Here is a 19,178-nt window from a genome sequence, read left to right as displayed (position 1 = left end):
ACCTTAAAGTAAACGGATCCTGGCTTCCCGCACTGCAAGAGGAGAACCGCACAGGAAACGACCGCGGAGAAGCGCTCTGACGTTGGCGCGCCAGGTACATATAGTCTGCGGCCGCGAGCTCGGCTCCAGTTCACCACCGGCAATGGAGGGTGAAGCCTTGAAAATGCCAGCCACTCGTGGTGGCAAAACGTCAGTGAAATCATGACACTAGCGTCGGCCTAAGAACCCGCGACAAAAGCAAATAGGCAGTTTGTCAACATGTAGCCACGAAAGCCTTAACAATTTTGCACCGTACCAATGTTGTACGCGATGTTTTTCTCTTTGAATCAAGAAAAGAGTCGTTCATGCGTCTACATCAACTTTATCATCCGGCTGAACAGTATGTTCAAAGCGAAATTGGGGTCCAGTGGAGCAGGAAGGTTGAAGCTTTTGAGCTGGGTCATAAGGCGTGCTCAGGTTTAACAATCGGTTAAGAGTGTTGTCTCTAGCGGCAGGGTCGGAGTACCAATCTGACCAAGAGGTTCACTCTGCCAAGATGTTTTAAGCAGAACAGGATTTTGTTCATTGAACACCGAGGTATAAAGTAATACACATCTAATACGCTGTTCATAAACTTTGGTGCCCTCACCTGCCTGAGGTGCTCAAGGTCGGCCTTGTTGGCGAGCAGGGCTGTGGGCCTGGCAGCCTGAGTCAGCTGCTGGAGCACCTGCTGGCTGTAGTTGAAGGAGCGCCGGTCCGTGATGGAGTAGACGAGCACGCACGCGTCCGACCATTCCACCTGCTCCACAGGCAGGCGTCTGTCCCTCTGAAACAACAGACACGTGCTGTCACTCTCAGACTGATCTCGAGAACACAGCATTTTCCTCGTTGTTCGATTTTAAAGCGCAACAAAATTCCCTTTAAAGTTAGTCTTTTATAACCTCGCCATCCAACAAAAGAAAATCATTATTTCATTGCGGATGGCAACCAACAGGGTGACAGTTGTTGACCTATATTAAAAAAAGCGTCTGCCACCATCGGCGCAGACGAACAGCGAAACTGCGCATGACCCGATGAAGTGTCAGAACATCGATGCTGTCGATGACCTCCTGAATGGCAATTTTCAGTTCAGCTATAGTTTTGAGGTTATTGCTGTACACCTTGTCTTTAATACAGCTCCTCAAAAAGGGGTGGCATGAGTTCAGATCCAGAGCAAATGGCTGCTAAACGAGGGCCATGCCAGTGGCCTGTGGGTACCCCAGAGCCAAAATGCGGTCCCCAAATGATCCTCCAGGACACGAAACACTCTCCTGACTCGATGGGGTCGAGCTCCGCGTTGCATGAACCACATATTGTCGAAATCAAGGTCACTTAGGATAATGAGGATGAAATCATCTTACAAAATCTTCACGTACCGTTCGGTAGTCACCATGCTATCAAGGAATATCGCACCAATCATTCCGTGACTAAACACTGTACACCACACAGTCACCCATTGAGGGTGAAGAGACATCTCGATCGCGAAATCAGGATTCTAAGTCCCCCAAATGCACCACTTTTGCTTATTGACGAATCATCCTAATGGAGGTGGGCCGTGTCCAATCATGCCCTGCAGCCAACCCTACAGTTTGAATATCCTAACGCAAACCGTACGGAAGTTAAGACGATTTTGTTTCATATAGTTCAATAAGTGTCACCCTGTATGTAGTGATACAAGCCGCACTGGGTAGCCGTGCGGTGTCAGGTGTCTTGTCATGGTTCGCGCGGCTCCCCCCGTAGGAGGTTCGAGTCCTCCCTCTGGCATGGGGGTGTGTGTGTGTTGTCCTTAGCGTAAGTTAGTTTCAGTTAGATTAAGTAGTATGTAAGCCTAGGGACTGATGACCTTAGCAGTTTCGTCCCATAGGAACGTACCACAAATTTCCAATTTATAGTGATACAAGAAAGGAATCTAACATTCTGCAGAATAAGGTAATAAAAGGGGGGTCGGGACTGTGGCCTCTAGTTGTCAGGATAGCGTTGGTTTGCACCGACACCACTGCATTTCACAGTGTTGACAGCCATGATGAGAAAGGCCCACATACGGCGCCCCACGACATAGCAGCCAGCGTGGATAGTGTTTTCCACACTGCCTCAGCACTATGACAAATGGATTACCAGGGCGCTCTCTTTCATGGAAAGGCAGCCAACAGATCTGCATGAGCTGGCCACAGCCATGGAGAGTTATGTCACAGTCTCTCGTGGGAGCCTGGCCCACAGCACTGGGAGTCTCTCACAGCTGCGAGTCAGGTGGCAGGAATTTTTGTGCTCCCACAGAACGATGGTGGTTGATCAGCTCGCCAAGGGACTGCAGAGGCCACATTTTGGAAGGCACCAAATGCTTCACATCAACAAACGCAAGGATAAGGCAGCAGCAGCACTCAGCAGCATAGTCAACCAGTTCTAGTTGGTGACGGCATTGTAGACCCTAGTCATCTCAGCAGACCATGGATGTAGCGGCACAGGTTCCACAACTGTATTAGTCGGCTGCAACACTGCGCTACAACTGACAACTAAACTGTGTAATTCTGAGTGTAAGTATTGTTGGGCTATGCAATGACATTATCCTCCTACGGGGATGACCAAAATAGCCCTAGTTTTCTGAGCAGTAGTTTCATGATCCAAATGAAGCCTCTTTCATTCTGTTGAGCCTCACATGGAATCTAAAAGATCTTTCAGAGCCAATCACAGTTCTAATAATGGTCAATAAAGGTCACTTCTTCCTCTAGTGTTTTAGGTATGGACATTGCTGTGCTCTCAAACTGTGATAGATTAGTTATGACGAATTTTGCTAGCCAATATATGAAGGTTGGAACTTTAATAGTGGTAACTATTTATTTACAGCTCGTACAAAATAGACACGTGATTCAAAGTTTTGTTTTGCTTTCAAAAGAGTCACCAGCATTGTGTATGACCCGTTGCCAGCGATGTGGAAGCCGTAGGATACTCTTAGCAGTGCCGGTTGTGTTGAGAATTCGAGCGGCGCGGTCTATTGCCCGACGAATTTGTGGCAGTTCTGATGCGAATGCCGTGAAGTGTTTCCTTCAGTTTAGAAATCGAGTTTAACTCACGAGGGCTTAAGACAGGGCAGTGCAGTAGGTGGTATAGCACTTAGCAGACCCATCAGTCAAACAAATCAGTAGCAGCTTGCACTGTACGTGCTTGAGCATTGTCCTACAAAATAGTCAGGTCCTGCAGAAAGTGTCATCACTTCTGTCTCTATGCCGTTCATTTTTGGAACAGAACCTACGACCAGCTTAGAGACAGAAGTGATGACACTTTCTGCAGGTCCTGACCATAATTTTGAATGACACTGCTCAAGCACGAACAGTGCAAGCTGTTACTGATTTGTTTGGCTGATGGGGCTGCTAAGTGCTATGCCACCTACTCCACTTCTGACTTACACCCTCCTGAGTTCAACTCGAATTCTAAACTGAAGGAAATACTTCACGGCATTCGCTTCAGAACTACTACAAATTCCTCGGGCAAATGGCACTGCTACGAGTAGTCTACGACTTCCACATCGCTGGCAACGGGTTATACACAATGCTGGTGACTCTTTTGAAAGCAAAGTAAAACTTTGAAACACGTATCTATTTTGTACGAGCTGTAAATAAATAGTTGCCGCTATTAAAGTTCCAACCCTCGTCATGCCTAACCCTTGAAAAGGTACTTACATGGCGGTGGTGGGTGAGCACCACACATTATTCGTACTGCTAGCTTTTGTGCAATCAATACTTTTCTTCGAAGTGATGAGTGGTTCAAATGGTTCTGAGCACTATGGGACTTAACATCTTAGAACTACTTAAACGTAACTATCCTAAGGACATCACACACATCCATGCCCGAGGCAGGATTCGAACCTGCGACCGTAACAGTCGCACGGTTCCGGACTGAAGCGCCTAGAACAGCTCGGCCACTGTGGGCGGCTGTGATGAGTGGCCCCAGAAACTTATTCTATAAGACATTATTGAGTGAAAATATGCAAAATACAATTTATTTCTGCAGAGGTTACCTGTTTAGAGCTGACTCGCCCATTCTCAAACCACACACCTTGTTTTCAACAGTGGCTATAACTGTACAATATGGTGCCAAAAGGCACAAATAGCTTTTGACAAGAAAGTCCGACTGTGACCCAAAAAAACTCTCATTGATAATACAGCATACTTGTGTGCTGTTAGACACTGTAGACACGTACATTTCCAGCTGCGTGACACGTTGCATTGTCCTGGTGGTAGATGCCATCATGTCGAGGAAAAACAAACTGCGTGTAGTGGAGGAGGACATGGTCCCCAAGAATAGACGCATACTTTGCGTTGATCCTTTGTGCCTTCCAGAATGAAGAGAATACCACGAAAACCTTCCCCAGACCACAACGCTGTCGCCGTTGGGTGGACCTCCCGTTGCAGTACTGGCGTGCAAATATCAGCCTTCGTCGCCCATGAACAGCAGTCAGCATGGACAGAGGCCCATAAGCAGCAGTTTTCCCTGAACAGTCGTTGAGGAGACACTGTTGGCAGCCTCTTGTTCATCTGGACGGTCGTTGCTCCATAGTTCCCTGTATATCATGTGAGAAAAGGGCACGATGAGTTTCGCACGTCTTGGGAGCCATTACATTTCATAGCAGGGCCACTTTGGCTGTCATCACAGAAATGACACAGACACGAGATTAAATTTGCAGCCCTTTGCTGTCCACTCTACCACAGAAATTAAATAATATACACAGTGTGTTACCGTCCAGTAAGACATTAAAAAAAGGAAAAAAGTAAAGAACCACATTATCTTTCTAATTTGTCAATGGGGAGTTGGGCTGGTTCCAGGCGGAAACAACTACTTCCGAAGTCCGCTTCCGTTTTTACAGTTTGTTGCTTTCCTCTTTACCGACTGTCACTGCCCATTCCATTTTGACTGACCTCTCCCTCTTCACCTAAATAGTTCAGCAATATTTAGTCATCAAACATATTTGAAACAAAAGCTACTCTTTAGTTACATATAATAGCGTTTAAAACCTGTGAAACTATCGTTGTGTCATATTAGACTGGTGTCATTGTATTCACTGTGTTTTACAGTTATGTACGCAATGTATCGGCTGGTTATAATTAAACTTTCCCCATTTAACACGTTATAACACCAAACTTGATAGCATTAATGTGCAGAGTACGGGGTGCATGATTTCGATGCGTAACAGTGCCACCGTCCAGTTCCAACGATGACCACCAACTGCCGTGATCAGTCATCGTGATTCGTAGTCTCACACAGCTGACCAGTCACAGTGCACTTGTTGACGTGTCAACATGAGCTTGGACAAAAGGAGCAGGGCGTTATTGGTGAAGCTCTGTTATAAAAGCAACAGTAATGCTGCAGCTGCACTTCGAGAGTATCACCGGCAGAAAGTATTACTAAATGGTCCTCTTCGTTCACCTGCTGTGCGCAGCATGATGAAGCAGTTCGAATCAACTAGAGAACTGTGCGTCGCTCCGAGAAGAGGCCGACGACCGGTAACACCAGAGGTGGTTGATGATATCGTTGTAGCAATGGTAGACAACGCTGCGAGTAATCCCCGATCGTCAGACAGTGCCCGTGTTCTGTGTCACGACAGTTGAACATCCCGTGGTCCACTGTACGGAAGGTGCTAAAACTGTATCCGTGCGGAAGGTGCTCAAACTGTATCCGTACAATAGCCATATCGTACAGCAGCTTGCACCACAGGAAGCACAACGACGTGTTGACTTCGCTCTCCACTTTCTCGCAAGGATTGAAGTTGTCGAGGGCTGGCCCTGAACCATCCTATGGACAGACGAAGCTCATTTTTCTCTGACGCGTGAGGTGAACACACAGAATTGTCGAGTGTGGGGGATCTCCATCTCCAGTCACTGTGCATGAAGGAAAACATTCACACGTTTGCTGATCTGATGCGCAGCATATCAAGAGAGGTAGCGGGCATACCTACGGACATGCTTCGTTCTGCTGAGCACAATGCAGTGCTGCGCTTTCAGACTCTTCAGGACACTGATGTGCGCCGTATTCAGCCACTTTTGTGGCAGTAATGGTACCGGTGTGTAATGGTGTGATGTACCGTAGCAGCTCATTAAAAGTGTTTCAATTGATTTGATTCTGCATTAGTTTTCTTCCCATTAACGCTACCAAGTTTGGTACTCGCACGGTAATTAGTTTCTGTGTTATAGAGTGTTAAATAGGGAAAGTTTAATTATAACCACCCGGTATATTTGTATATTGAATGGCGAAAATACACGATGCAGTCACATTAGGGTGACAGCGCTCATGTTCAACATCAACGTGCATTGACAACTCGCAGGAGCAAAGTGGCGGCAATAGCAGTGGAGGGTATATAAAGCGGGTAGGGGGAACGCAGAAAATAGTGCAGTCGCTGTCGTAATGCGGTAAAGGGACAATCTGTCCACGTCCAAAAGGGCACGATCTTTCGCTTTCGGGCCAGGGGTGAAAGCATTTCCGATACGGCTAGGTTTGTTAGCTGTTCGCGTGCCGGCGTGATTAAAGTACACCGCGCTATTCAAAACCGGTGCTGAGTCAACTGCGGTGCACCAAGGGCCCCAGACGACAGGGGCGGGATTCTTACCAGGTCGGACTGAAGGAAGAAATCGAAGCCATTCAGAGGCGGGTTGCTTGATTTGTTACCGGTAGATTCGTACAACACGTTAATGTGAAGGAGATGCTTCAGGAATTCAAATGGGAATCCCTAAAGGGAAGGTGACTTCATTTCGAGAAACACTACTGACAAACTTTAAAGAATCGGCATTTGAAGGCGGCTGTCGAAAGATTCTACTGCCGCCAACATACATTGCTCGTAAGGACTCTCGCTCTATTTTCGAGTGGAAAGGGAAAGTCGCTCTATTTTCGAGTGGAAAGGGAAAGGAGATGGCAAGTAGTGATACAGGGTACCCTCTGCCACGCACCGTACGGTGGCTTGCGGAGTACCTATGTAGATGTAGAGGTAGAGCACGCTGCTGTCCAGTGGATCTCCAGACACATCTTGTCTGGTCATCGTGGCTCAGTTCGGAGCGGGATTCATCGCTGAACACAGTTCGACTCCAGTCAATGAGATTCCAGGCCGAATGTGTCCGACACTACTGTAAACGGACATGTTGGCGAACAGAGGTCAATGGCAGTCTGCCCCTTTCTGTGAGCCGCATGTTAATGGTCCTTGCGTTCACTGAAGCAGCATTTGTACGTCGGGTCGATAATAATGATAGATCCTGAGGGCATCTCTGGCGATTGTTCGGTCCTCACGATCACTTGTATTTCTAGGTCAAAAGTTTCCTTCCTACCAGTGTGTTCAGCCATGGTTCAACCATTCCTGCCGATATCGTCGAATAGTGGCATTGCTCCTATTCAGTTGTGGAGCGATTCGCCGAATACTCCAATAGGGTTCTTTCAGTCCCATTACTCGCCCTCTCTCGAATGTTGACATGGGCGTATGTTTTTCACACGCATATCTGCTAGGTATAGTTACTGTCCAACTGAGTACACGAACGAAATTCGCAAATACATTATGCCCTGGTATTGATTGTTGTAAGCGTGACCGTTCGGGGTGGCCGATAAAGCGCGGCGGGACCAAACGGAGAGCGGCCCGCGAACAAACAAACGAACGGAAAGGACGGACACGAAACAACGACGGACGACCGAGAGAGACCTTACGACGACAACACGCAAGAAGCAACGGGGTGACAGAGACAACCAGACGAATCCAAGACGTCCACTAGTGACGAAAACAAAGAACGATAAACTCGCTGTCAGTTGTCGAGGCGATATGTCAAGACGCACGCAGCCATTAGACTGACTGGCTGAGCGAGAGGCAGGCGCTTAAATACGTGATCCGGGCGCCGCTATTGGCCGCTGGGACCACGTGTTCCACTGTGGCGCCCTCAAACGTGGGCCATGAGGCGCGCGCCGCCACGTCTTGGTGCAGAGACCTCGAGGGGTCTTCGACGTCCATGCCGTCTGGCGCGTATTCCAAATCCGCGGCGCGCGGTGTCAGAAATATGATCCCTGTTTACCATCCTCGCTAGCTGCGCAGTGAAATTGCGCTGCAGCATCATACACTCATCAACCGGCCGCCGATGTTTACAATGTTACCTTGTCCGTCGATCCCTGTATGAAAATTTGTGACCAGTTTGCATAACTCCTTCGTGGTGTGCCATTTTCTTTTGTGTGTTTGGGTATGGGCTGCCGAGAGACTGGAATGCAACCGTTTCTCACCCCCAATGATAGCTGAAACAGCATGGAATGACGTACTCCAGTCATTCATCTGAGTTCCTTAGACTCGTTACCCAGGTGTGAGAGAGCTGTATAGCCCCAAATAACCCGCAAATTCAATCATGTTTTCTTTCCATTATACTGAAAATGCACAGTAAGTGAATTATAGTTGTTTGCTATCGTCCCTGGTGTTGCAGATTAAACGGGTACACTGTATATCGATGTAGGGTTTTCTTTGCGTTACAGCGGACGATGTGACATTTTCTGCTGTCAGGAAGCCCTTTATACTACGTGTGTCTGCCGAATTATGACACCGACCTTACCTTTCTTATATGAATTATGTGCCTCTTCTGTGGCACCTGAAAAAGCCTTCGAAGAGGGTTTCAAGATACGTGGAACTTGATCAGATAGTAACAAGATTGCCGTAAACTACTGTCCTTTCGTCAAGCGAAGATGTACCAACAATATCTGCCGTACTGTACCGAATGTAAGCAACCACGTAGTGCAGCTACAAATCTTGGATGTGTTAAGTCCACCTGCGCGTTTGAATCCCCTCCATTCTCTGCTGTTGCGAGTGTACAACCTGCTCGTGAAACTATTCACTTATGGTAGAGTACTAATAGGTAAGCACTAATATACGCTATGCTGATACTCGTTCGATTTAAGGAAATTGTAATCAAAAGTATGTGGCTGTGTAGTCCAATTCGCTACAGACCTGAATATCGATTATTGCATCCTCTGCACAAGACGTTAAGGTAGGCGGGATCTGCGGCCACGGCACTGCTCTTCCGACAACTAATGTCAACTTTCTACACAGGGGCAGATGCTGGTCGTTCATGAGGGTATCGCATGTACTGACGACAATGGGCGGGGTCTGATTCACTACTAAAATATACCTAATAGAAAGATACGAAGCGTCGCGGAGCTGCAGAAATGTTGACAGAAAAGTGGTTCGTTTCTACTCACCGATGCTAGTAATTTAATTTTTTATTTCGACAAATTAACTTTCAGACATCGCAGGTGTAACGATTAAACTCTTAATATCCGATCAAAACTATACACTGAGAACCCAAGTGAAGCTTCTTCTAAGATGTCAGCCCAGTGACTTTGCTGTCCTACTCTGTATAAGCAGAACGCAGTTTATGATCTTTCGCTCTGACGGTAACGCAGAGGCCGGTGAAACAACAGGCGGTTACAGAGGCCGATGACGGCGGAGTTCACGAAGACAACGGGTGACCAAAAAACACTTCCAGAACGTAGCAAAGCGGTCTTAAGGGTATACGACAGTCCAGGGAGCAGTCCAAATCATAAGTGTAGAGCAGACTGGGTTAGAACTGTTCTGTTCAATGGTGTTTAAGTAAAGGAGTCAAAGAGTAGCGACAGACTGGCTGACAAATGTCGGGCCGCGGTATTTTACAGGCAGTCTTGCGTCAGGGGACGGCTCCACATGACATGCTTGCCACCGCTGTGCCTCAAGCGGAAGCAAACGCCTACCGTAGTAAGTAGGCACAATATCTCTGACCTGTCCTCCATACCGATACTCTGTCTTGGAGAGGAATATGAATAACTGTTGGATACTAAATTTGCAACATCGAAAATGCATTTCCAGCAGCTGGAAGTTCTCTGTCAGCCTATTCCATAATTATTGAACGTGATGAAACTTCCTGGCAGATTAAAACTGTGTGCCGGACCGAGTCTCGAACTCGGGACTTTTACCTTTCGCGGACAAGTGCTCCACCAACTGAGCTACCCAAGCACGACTCACACCCCGTCTTCACAGCTTTACTTCTGCCGGTACCTCGTCTCCTACCTTCCAAACTTTACAGAAGCTCTCCTGCGAACCTTGCAGAACTAGCACTCCTGAAAGAAAGGATATTCCGGAGACATGGCTTAGCCACAGCCTTGGGGGATGTTTCAAGAATTCTGGAAACTTCCCCCCAGGCTATGGCTAAGCCATGTCTCCGCAGTATCCTTTCTTTCGGGAGTGCTAGTTCTGCAAGGTTCGCAGGATAGCTTCTATAAAGTTTGGATGGTAGGAGACGAGGTACTGGCAGAAGGACGGGGCGTAAGCCGTGCTTGGGTAACTCAGTTGGTGGAACATTTGCCCGCGAAAGGCAAAGGTCCCGAGTTCGAGTCTCGGTCCGGCACACAGTTTTAATCTGCCGAGAAGTTTCATATTAGCGCACACTCCGCTACAGAGTTGACATCTCATTCTGTATAGAACGCGATGTCAACGAGTGCAGTGCGTCTCCCCCCCCCCCCCCCCCCCCCCCCAGAACGTTCTAATTGGCGGTGGAATCACAAACGATGCCAGCAAAACCCAAGACCTGTCGAACAGTACAAATCCCCAAATGAAAGAAACTACAAAATTTCTCTTTTCATATACATCCATCTACCAAGAATAAATTCCTATTCAAACTGCATATGAATTAGGATTTCCTTAAATGAGAGTCAAAGTACCCCACACTGTAGAGGAGGCAGATTTTTCTGTATGAAGGTAACTGGGCTGTCGATTGAAGCCCTCGCCAGAACGATAATGTGTTGTCAGAGTGGAACACTGTTCAGTCTTTGGCTTATCTTGTCGACTGTAGGTCAACGTAGGTAACGCACAAGTCCCCACAGGTGGTTCCTTGTGTCTACAGTCAGCTTCAGTGGTATAGTACTTGCTGTATCTAGTGCACCTATTACTTCTTCTGTATTTAATAACATTATAGTGCATATACAGTTCAGAATCAAAGTCGTAATAGCAAGCCAAAATTTCTGTGCCTTTGACGCATAATTGGACCATACTGATCATTATACTGTTGCCATGGTTACTGGTGGCGTCCAGTGGGAGACATTTTTTCCGTATATATGTTACGTACAAGTCCCCATATAGCACATCTTGATTGTAGCCTCAATAGTTTATTTTCTATTATTCTTTTGTACATTCTGTTATTATTTAGCGTCAGTGGTATTGTTCCTGTTGAGTCTTAGGTACGTATAAATTCTGCTAAATATAATAGAAGAGGGTGTTTATAAATGAATATCGGGGTTTCAACGCTTTATAATATTTATTATATCGAACTTACAGTTATAAATGATAAGTCAAATGAAAGAGTAACTCAAACAGTTTTATCAAGAACCTTATAAATGATCAATGTGAGCACCATTTGTAAGCACACATCAAGTCTATAGCCGAGTTCTTCCCAAACGTTGATAAGTGTGTCTTCAGTGATAGTAGTAACAGCTGCTTCAACCCGGTTTCATAATTCAGGGAGGTCTGCTGGTAGCAGAGGCACGTACACACGATCCTTGATGAAGCCCCAAAGGAAAAAATCGCATAGCGTTAGGTCGGGTGAACGTGGAGGCCATGCAAAGCAAGCCCTGAAATTGGGCCCCTTGCGGCCTATCCAGCGCGTGGGTACAGTGAAGTGAAGTTCAACCAATCGCGTACTTCGCTATGCCAGTGAGGTCGCGCACCATTTTGCAGGAAAATGAAGTTCTCAGGCTCATCTTCTTCCAACTGAGGGAAGAGCCATTGCTCTAGTGTATCAAGGAAATAAGTACCAGTTACAGTAGGTTCACCAAAAAAGAATGGCCCATAAACATTTCGCCGGGATACGTCACAAAAAACAGTCACTTTAGAGGAATTTCGTTGCATTTGCGCCACCTCGTGAGGATTTTCTGAACCCCAGATGAGCACATTGTGAGTGTTAACATGTCCACTAAGGTGAAAGGTCGATTCATCACTGAAGACAACATGATCCAGAAAATCTTCATCGTCATGAAACGTTGCACTAACAACACTTCGCAAACGCCACAGCTCTGGGTCGTTAAGTGAAGGTCGTCAGTGTTGAGAGGCAATGCCTGAACTTTTGAATTTAACTATTTCTGGAAAGGAATGGTCCGTGCATATAACTCCAACTACCATTCTGCGTTCAAAGTCTGTTAACTCCCGTCGTGCGTCTATAATCACTTCGGAAACTGTTTCACATAGATCAAACGAGTACAAATGACGGCACCGCAAATGCACTGCCCTTTTATACCTTATACACGCGATACAACCGCCATCTGTACATGTGCATATCACTAACCGACGAATTTTGTCGCCTCAGTATATGTTACATGCAAGTCCCCATAGAGGGCGCTTTGTGTCTAATTCTAGCGTCAATGGTTTATTGCTTTGGTATACTTTTGTGGTTCTTTTATTTTTTAGTGTCAGTGGAACTGTTCCTGTTGTATCTGATATACCTGTTGCCTCTGCTACATATAATTATGTCACGGTACCTCAGTTCTGAATAAAATAGTGGTAAGCCAAGACACCTACATCTTTGACTTGCAATCAGAACGTATCGATCTTCATATCGTTCCTATAGTCACTGGTATCGTCAGTTTGTGCCACTTTCGGTCTACACACGTTACCCCCGATTCTCCATCCAATGCGGCTTGTGTCTGATTCTAACGTTAATAGTTTATTTCTTTATTGTTCTTCTTTTGCACGTTCTTTCATTATATTTTGTTATAATTTAGTTTTACATTTACATTACTTTGGTCGTGATCTAAATATTTCATTTGCGGTATTGTATTTACACTCATTTTATTCGTATATCACGGTCATTGGCAACCATTGACGTAATACGGGAGACAGTGGCCGGAGCTCCTGCTCTTTACGCGACGGCAACAGCAAGTCACGCAGCAGTTGCTCTTCACGCTATCCTAGAGCGGTTCCCGCTTCGTGATGCCATCTTCAGCGCTCAGCTGGGTATATCCCCTTCTACTTGCATCGTAGTTACATCATTTTATTATTGTGTTTATCTTTTACGCCTCTTCTAATGACTTTAATGTTTCGCCGTTTACAGAATAATGGTCTCAAGTTTATCAAACACTGACCGAAACCGCACACTTCTTAAAAAATAAAATTATTGTATACGGTCTAGACTTTATTACAAAAATCTTTTAACAGTATTTTACAATCGCTGTTACTTCCAAGAACTATGTTTGAAAACAAATTAAAGTAAAAAATGCAAAGAATGTGGCGAGAAGAATTGGAAAGCATATTTGTACGCATCAAGAAATGCTAGAGCTATGTTCTTTGATCGGACAAAGAGGAGGGATGACATCTCGGAGAGGCTTAGTAAGTGGTATCTTTCACCTCCTAGTCTGTGCTATTTTTCCTCTGTGTTTTTCGACTTAACACGGCTATTTGCGTGGCGTAATGAGAGGTCGATCGAACTGGCGGCCAGTGATCTCCTGTGTCTCTTTGAAAGAGCCACATGGGGGTTTCCAAATCCGTCCTTTGGGATGTTTTCTCTACGAGTGCAGAAATAGTGGCTTAGTTGCAAACATTCGCTTCTGTTCTTACGGTAGGAGCTTTCTGAACGCAGACGTCTTCTCTTGACCTTTTCGGTCAACACTTCTGCCCTCGTCGACCTATAGACCGTCACATGGAAATTCCTCACAGGCAGAAGAGACGTATATTATGCGATTTTTCTCTTGACCTTTTCGGTCAACGCTTCTGTCCTCGTCGACCTATAGACCGTCACATGGAAATTCCTCACAGGCAGAAGAGACGTATATTTTGCGATTAAGATAAGGTTATGCCCGGCTTCCATTGTCTTTGGCCAGTATTCAGTTCCGTACGAAAGAAAATTTACGTTACAGTACGGTGTGTTTCGAATCTGACCAGCTGGCTACGCCTTATGAGCCAGCCTATGTGACCGAGCGGTTCTAGGCGCTTCAGTTCGGAACCGTGCTGCTGCTACGGTCGCAGGTTCTAATCCAGCCCGGGCACGGATGTGTGTGATATCCTTCTGTTAGTTAGGTTTAAGTAGTTCTAAGTCTAGGGGACTGATGACCTCAGACGTTAAGTCCCATAGTGCTTCGAGCCATTTGAACCATTATGCCTCATGAACACAGCACTTCAACAATCGCTGCAGATCCTGAACTGCATACAACCCTACAGGTTGCTATCAGAGACCCACAGCTTACTACACTTTCTGAAAGTTTTCAGAGATCACCAAAGAGCCACGGGAAGTCACGGCAAAACATACCATCACAGGTGTCGCACTGTATTCCCACTGGCGGTTTGTGGGTGTCAAACTCTCGTCCCGCTGAGCTGATTTACGTATTTCGCGGTGTCACTAAATTGTTCTTCATGTGACTGCTTCGCTGGACAACAGAGACAAGACTAAGGACGAATTATTCTTCGCATCCTTGAACCATCTGTAATGAAATCATTTTAGATCCAGATTAGCATACCATTCTTCCTTTCTTCTAGGAACACCTCACTCGCACGGTCGTGTCTGAAAAATGGAGCCGGCCGGGGTGGCCGAGCGGTTCTAGGCGCTACAGTCTGGAACCGCGTGACCACTACGGTCGCAGGTTCGGATCCTGCCTCGGTCATGGATGTGTGGGATGTCCTTAGGTTACTTAGGTTTAAGTAGTTCTAAGTTCTAGGGGACTGATGACCTTAGAAGTTAAGTTCCATAGTGCTCAGAGCCATTTGAATCATTTTTTTTGAAAAATGGAAAACAACCCTATATGATTGCACGCAACGACACAACTGGCGGTACAATACACCCTTAGCAACGTTGTCTTAAGTCAGTGGAACACTGGTATTATCAGTTAACTATTTCTCTTTCGTACGTGACATGGAATGCGTCTTCCATGCAAAGGAAGGGACAATAACTATGATGTGTTCTGCCCATAAGGCAGGTCCATCACAAGTTAAGGGTTCTCCAGTCCTCCCGTTTACACCACTGCATGGAGGAAGGTACCTTGCACCACTGCTATTCATTCTTTGTCATTCAAAATGGTTCAAATGGCTCTGAGCACTATGGGACTTAACTTCTGATCTCATCAGTCTCCTAGAACGTAGAACTACTTAAACCCAACAAACCTAAAGATATCAGACATATCCATGCGCGAGGCAAGATTCGAACCTGCGACCGTAGCGGTCGCGCGGTTCCAGGCTGTAGCACCTAGAGCCACTCGGCCACACTGGCCGGCCTCCTCCGTCGTGTTCCACTCGTAAATGGAGTGAGGAAAAATGACTGGCTCTATACCTCCATACGAGCTCTAATTTTTCTTATATTATCTTCCCGATGTTTGCACGAAGCGTACCTTGGTGGCAGCAGAATCGTTCTTCAGTCAGCTGCAAATGCCGTTTCTTTAAATTTTCTGAATAGTGATTCGCGCAAAGAATATCGTATTCCCATTGAGTTCACGGAGCATTTCCATAACTCTCGCCTCTCGGCTATTGATTCTTTAAATTTTCTCAATAGTGATTCGCGCAAAGAATATCGTATTCCCTTTGAGTTCAAGGAGCATTTACATAACTCTCGCCTCTCACCTATTGAGCGAACCTTCTGGCAATAAATCTAGTAGCATGCTCTAAATTGCTACGACGTCTCCCTTTAATCCGAACTGGTGGGGATCTCTTAGTGGGACAGAACTCGAGAATCGGTCGCATTAGTATTCTGCTTGCGATCTTCTTTACAGATGAGCTACACTTTCCTAGAACGCTGCGAATAAACCGAAGACGGTCGTGTCTCAGACCCTACATGCTTGTCCCATTTAATCGATGTGAACCTTTTTAATCAATGTGACCGTGTCAAGGGGCTCACCACTAATACTGTATTCAAACGTTACAGGATTGTTTTTCCTGCTTATATGCATTAAGTTACATCTTACCACATTTAAAGCAAGCTGGCACTGATGACAACGAATAGAATTTCTGATTAATTGGTTGGTTGGTTGATTTGGGGGGGGGGGGGGGGGGGGGGAACAAACAGCGAGGGTATCCGTCCCGCCGCGCGGGGTAGCCGCGAGGACTGTGGCACCTTGTCACGGTCCGCGCGGCTCCCCCCGTCGGAGGTTCGAGTCCTCCCTCAGGCATGGGTGTGTGTGTTGTCCTTAGCTAAGTTAGGTTAAGTTAGATTAAGTAGTGCGTAAGCTTAGGGACAGATGACCTCAGCAGTTCGGTCTAATAAGACCTTACCACAAATTTCTAAAATTTCCATGTGTCCCGTCGGATTAGGGAAGGATGGGAAGGAAGTCGGCCGTGCCCTTTCAAAGAATCCACCCTGGTATTTACCTGAATCGATTTCAGGGGAATCACGGAAAACCTACAGCAAGATGGCCAGACGCCGGTTTGAACGGTCGTCCTCCCGAATGCAAGTCCAGTGTGCTAACCACTGCGCCACCTCGCTCGCTAGAATTTCTGTCATCCGATGCCCTCCTATAGTCAGTCAACAACGACGCTTCCCCGTACTCTATAGAGTTATCATCAACCGGTCGCAGATTGCTTTTCATCTTATCCGTCATATCGTTTATGGGTACAGAGAACAAAAGCGATTCTATCACACTTCCGTGGGACACTCTTGGCGATACTCTCGTCACTAAAGGACACTCGCCATCCAGGATGACGTACTGAGTTCTGTTACGTACGAAGTTATAGAGGCACTCTGAGAACTCGGTCCCTATGCTCGTACCTTTGTTAACCGTCTACAGTTAGGCACTGTATCAAACGCTTTTCGGGAATCTTCGTGTGGCGCTTCATCCATGGTTCGCAGGATATTGTGCGAGAAAACGGCAAGCTGAGTTTCGCACTGACGATGCTTTCCAAATCCGCGTTGATTTGTAGGACATAATTTTTCGTTTGAAGCTGAAATATATTCAAGAATTCTGCAGCAAACCGATGTTGAGGACACTGGTCTCTAATTTTGCGGATCCCTTTTACCTATTTTATATAAGTCATTTCGAGAAGTTGTTGTGCTAATTATAGTAACGGTACAGAACAGGAGAAATTCAGTATAAGAAAGATTATATTACATACTTCGCTTCAAAATTTTGGAAATTGTTAACATTAAGAGCTGACATTTTAGGTCTTCCGCAAATGGGTTTCCAAATATATCTGCTAATTCTTGAACCATTGTAGTTAATAGTTTTTCTGATTTTGTCATGTTTACTAGGACAGAACGGAAAACTGCAGTAAAATCAAGTTTTCTCTGTATTTAACATCTTAAAATAAGTAATCCAGCTTCATTTCCAGATTTTGCCAGTTTTCATTGTCGTCCCAGCACTATCACGAACAAGATATATATAAAGATTTCGATAAATAGGTGATACATATTTCACTGTTTTTATTAATTATTTCTGTTTATTAATCTTTGTTTTTGTATGTTGAATGTATTCCTGTACATAGGAAGTTGTACTTCTGTTCCCAACATGAACTGTCTGATGCACTTCAGAGCCAGAATAAGCTAAACCAAACTTTATAATACCAGGATCATAATTATGCAGAACAGTCGATGTAATCTTACATAAACGTTCAGACTGCTTCTTTCTAGAACCACTATGGATCTATGCTGTTACATATGATTTACCACTACTTTTACACTACCTGCTTTATTATCCATTCAGCTGACTTTTCCAAAGTTTTTCACATGCGCGCTACAATTATGCCTGCACCTCCATGAATTAATAGCACACATAAAACAAAGCACTCTTAGTTTAGATACGCAGCTTTTACTCTAACGATATGTTCTTTTACGCCGCCGACATATTTCAAAGGTGGGTAAATGAGAGCTTTTTCATACCCTATTCAACTGATACCTCATCACATGAAAAGTAGAAGGCAGGAGTGTACGGTTTTAATCTCAAAATTTGAGGTCAGTTGGGATCAGCCGCAATTTTGCGAGTTTTATTTGTTTATAAAATAGTAAATAGTCATTTTCGACAATTAGTTCCTGATCTCAAACTATTCCGTCCAGGGTCCTCTATCAACTGTAAGCCTATCGTAATTTTAACCCTAAACGTTTGGGACATCCTGTAGTCGAGTTTCCCCCTTAATCTGCCTAATAACCGCTCATCTACGAATGCAGGCACGTTCTGACGATCACGTGCTCGGAATCGTAAGACTTCTCTCCTCAGCGGGGGGAGTTGCTGTTCAAAAGCAAACACTCTGGAGATTCCGTAAATAGTAGCATGGCCTTCGGCCCTACTGACAGGCTCCCTGTTTGAAAAGCATGCCTTAATGTGATAAATGGCACATCTCTCAGGCCTGTCATTCGCTGAAGGGCACCCGAAAGCTACTTTCAGTGGTCATCAGAAGTGGAAAGTTATCTTTAAGAGCGTGAAATTGGAGCGTGAAAAACGGAATACTCTGTAACATCGGTCTTGTGCACTTCTTGAATCTGACAGGCTTTTTGAGCATTCTGTTATAGCCGAGGAGAAAAATAATGCAGTGAAGTATTGTTGTGGGCTACTACGCTGTTAAATGACGACAAATTTTAATTTACAGATAGTAATAACACCAGAGAGATAGTTTTGACGTTATGCTTCATATTAGCAGCAAGGCTTAAAAAAATCAAACCACGTTCACAGGATTTGTTGAACTCTGAAAAAGATTTCTGCAAAGTAAAGTGGCGCAAGAGTAAGACAGGGGTGCGTCCTCTCGCCCTTACTGTTCAATTTGCACTCAGTAAATGTGAGGAAAGACTGCAGAAGTCTGACTAGCTTACGCTAGGATTGAGAGTAAACCGAAGAAGGACAACAGGAACCCGAAGTACGAAAAATGAGAACACCGAGGAACTCAACATCAAAATCGGTGATTATGTAGCAGACAAAGTTAAGGAATTCACATACCTAGGATGCAAAATAACCCATGACGAAGCAAGGAGGATATAAAAAGCAGACTAGCACAGCTAGCACAGGCCAAAAGTGCATTCCTAGCTAAGAGAAGCCAGTTGTCCCTAATTTGAGGAAGAAGTTTGCGAGAATATACTTCTCTTTTCTTTTCTTTTTCTTTGCCTTTGGGCTGTGAGTATACAGCAGTCTCAACAGCGGAATATCAGACATGGCGGTGCTCGAGCGGAGAAAATCTCCGTCGCGACTGGGAATCGAATCTATGCCCCTGCTGTTAGCATCCACTGCCGCTATTGACG

The 19,178-nt window shown here is 45.5% G+C and overlaps 1 protein-coding gene across 1 annotated transcript in view; it reads right to left on the bottom strand.

Annotated features, from left to right (window-relative positions):
• The window catches only part of LOC124593812 (ras-like protein family member 11B), a 388,002-nt gene that overhangs the window by 67,408 nt on the left and 301,416 nt on the right, over positions 1-19,178 (bottom strand). The window contains exon 5 of the mRNA XM_047132160.1: positions 629-805. Within this exon, the coding sequence (XP_046988116.1) occupies positions 629-805 (177 nt within the window). The remainder of the gene's footprint in view (positions 1-628; positions 806-19,178) is intronic.

The sequence above is a fragment of the Schistocerca americana genome, chromosome 2 (assembly GCF_021461395.2).
Source record: "Schistocerca americana isolate TAMUIC-IGC-003095 chromosome 2, iqSchAmer2.1, whole genome shotgun sequence".
Lineage (NCBI taxonomy): Eukaryota > Metazoa > Arthropoda > Insecta > Orthoptera > Acrididae > Schistocerca > Schistocerca americana.
This window is presented reverse-complemented; position numbering and strand designations above follow the sequence as displayed.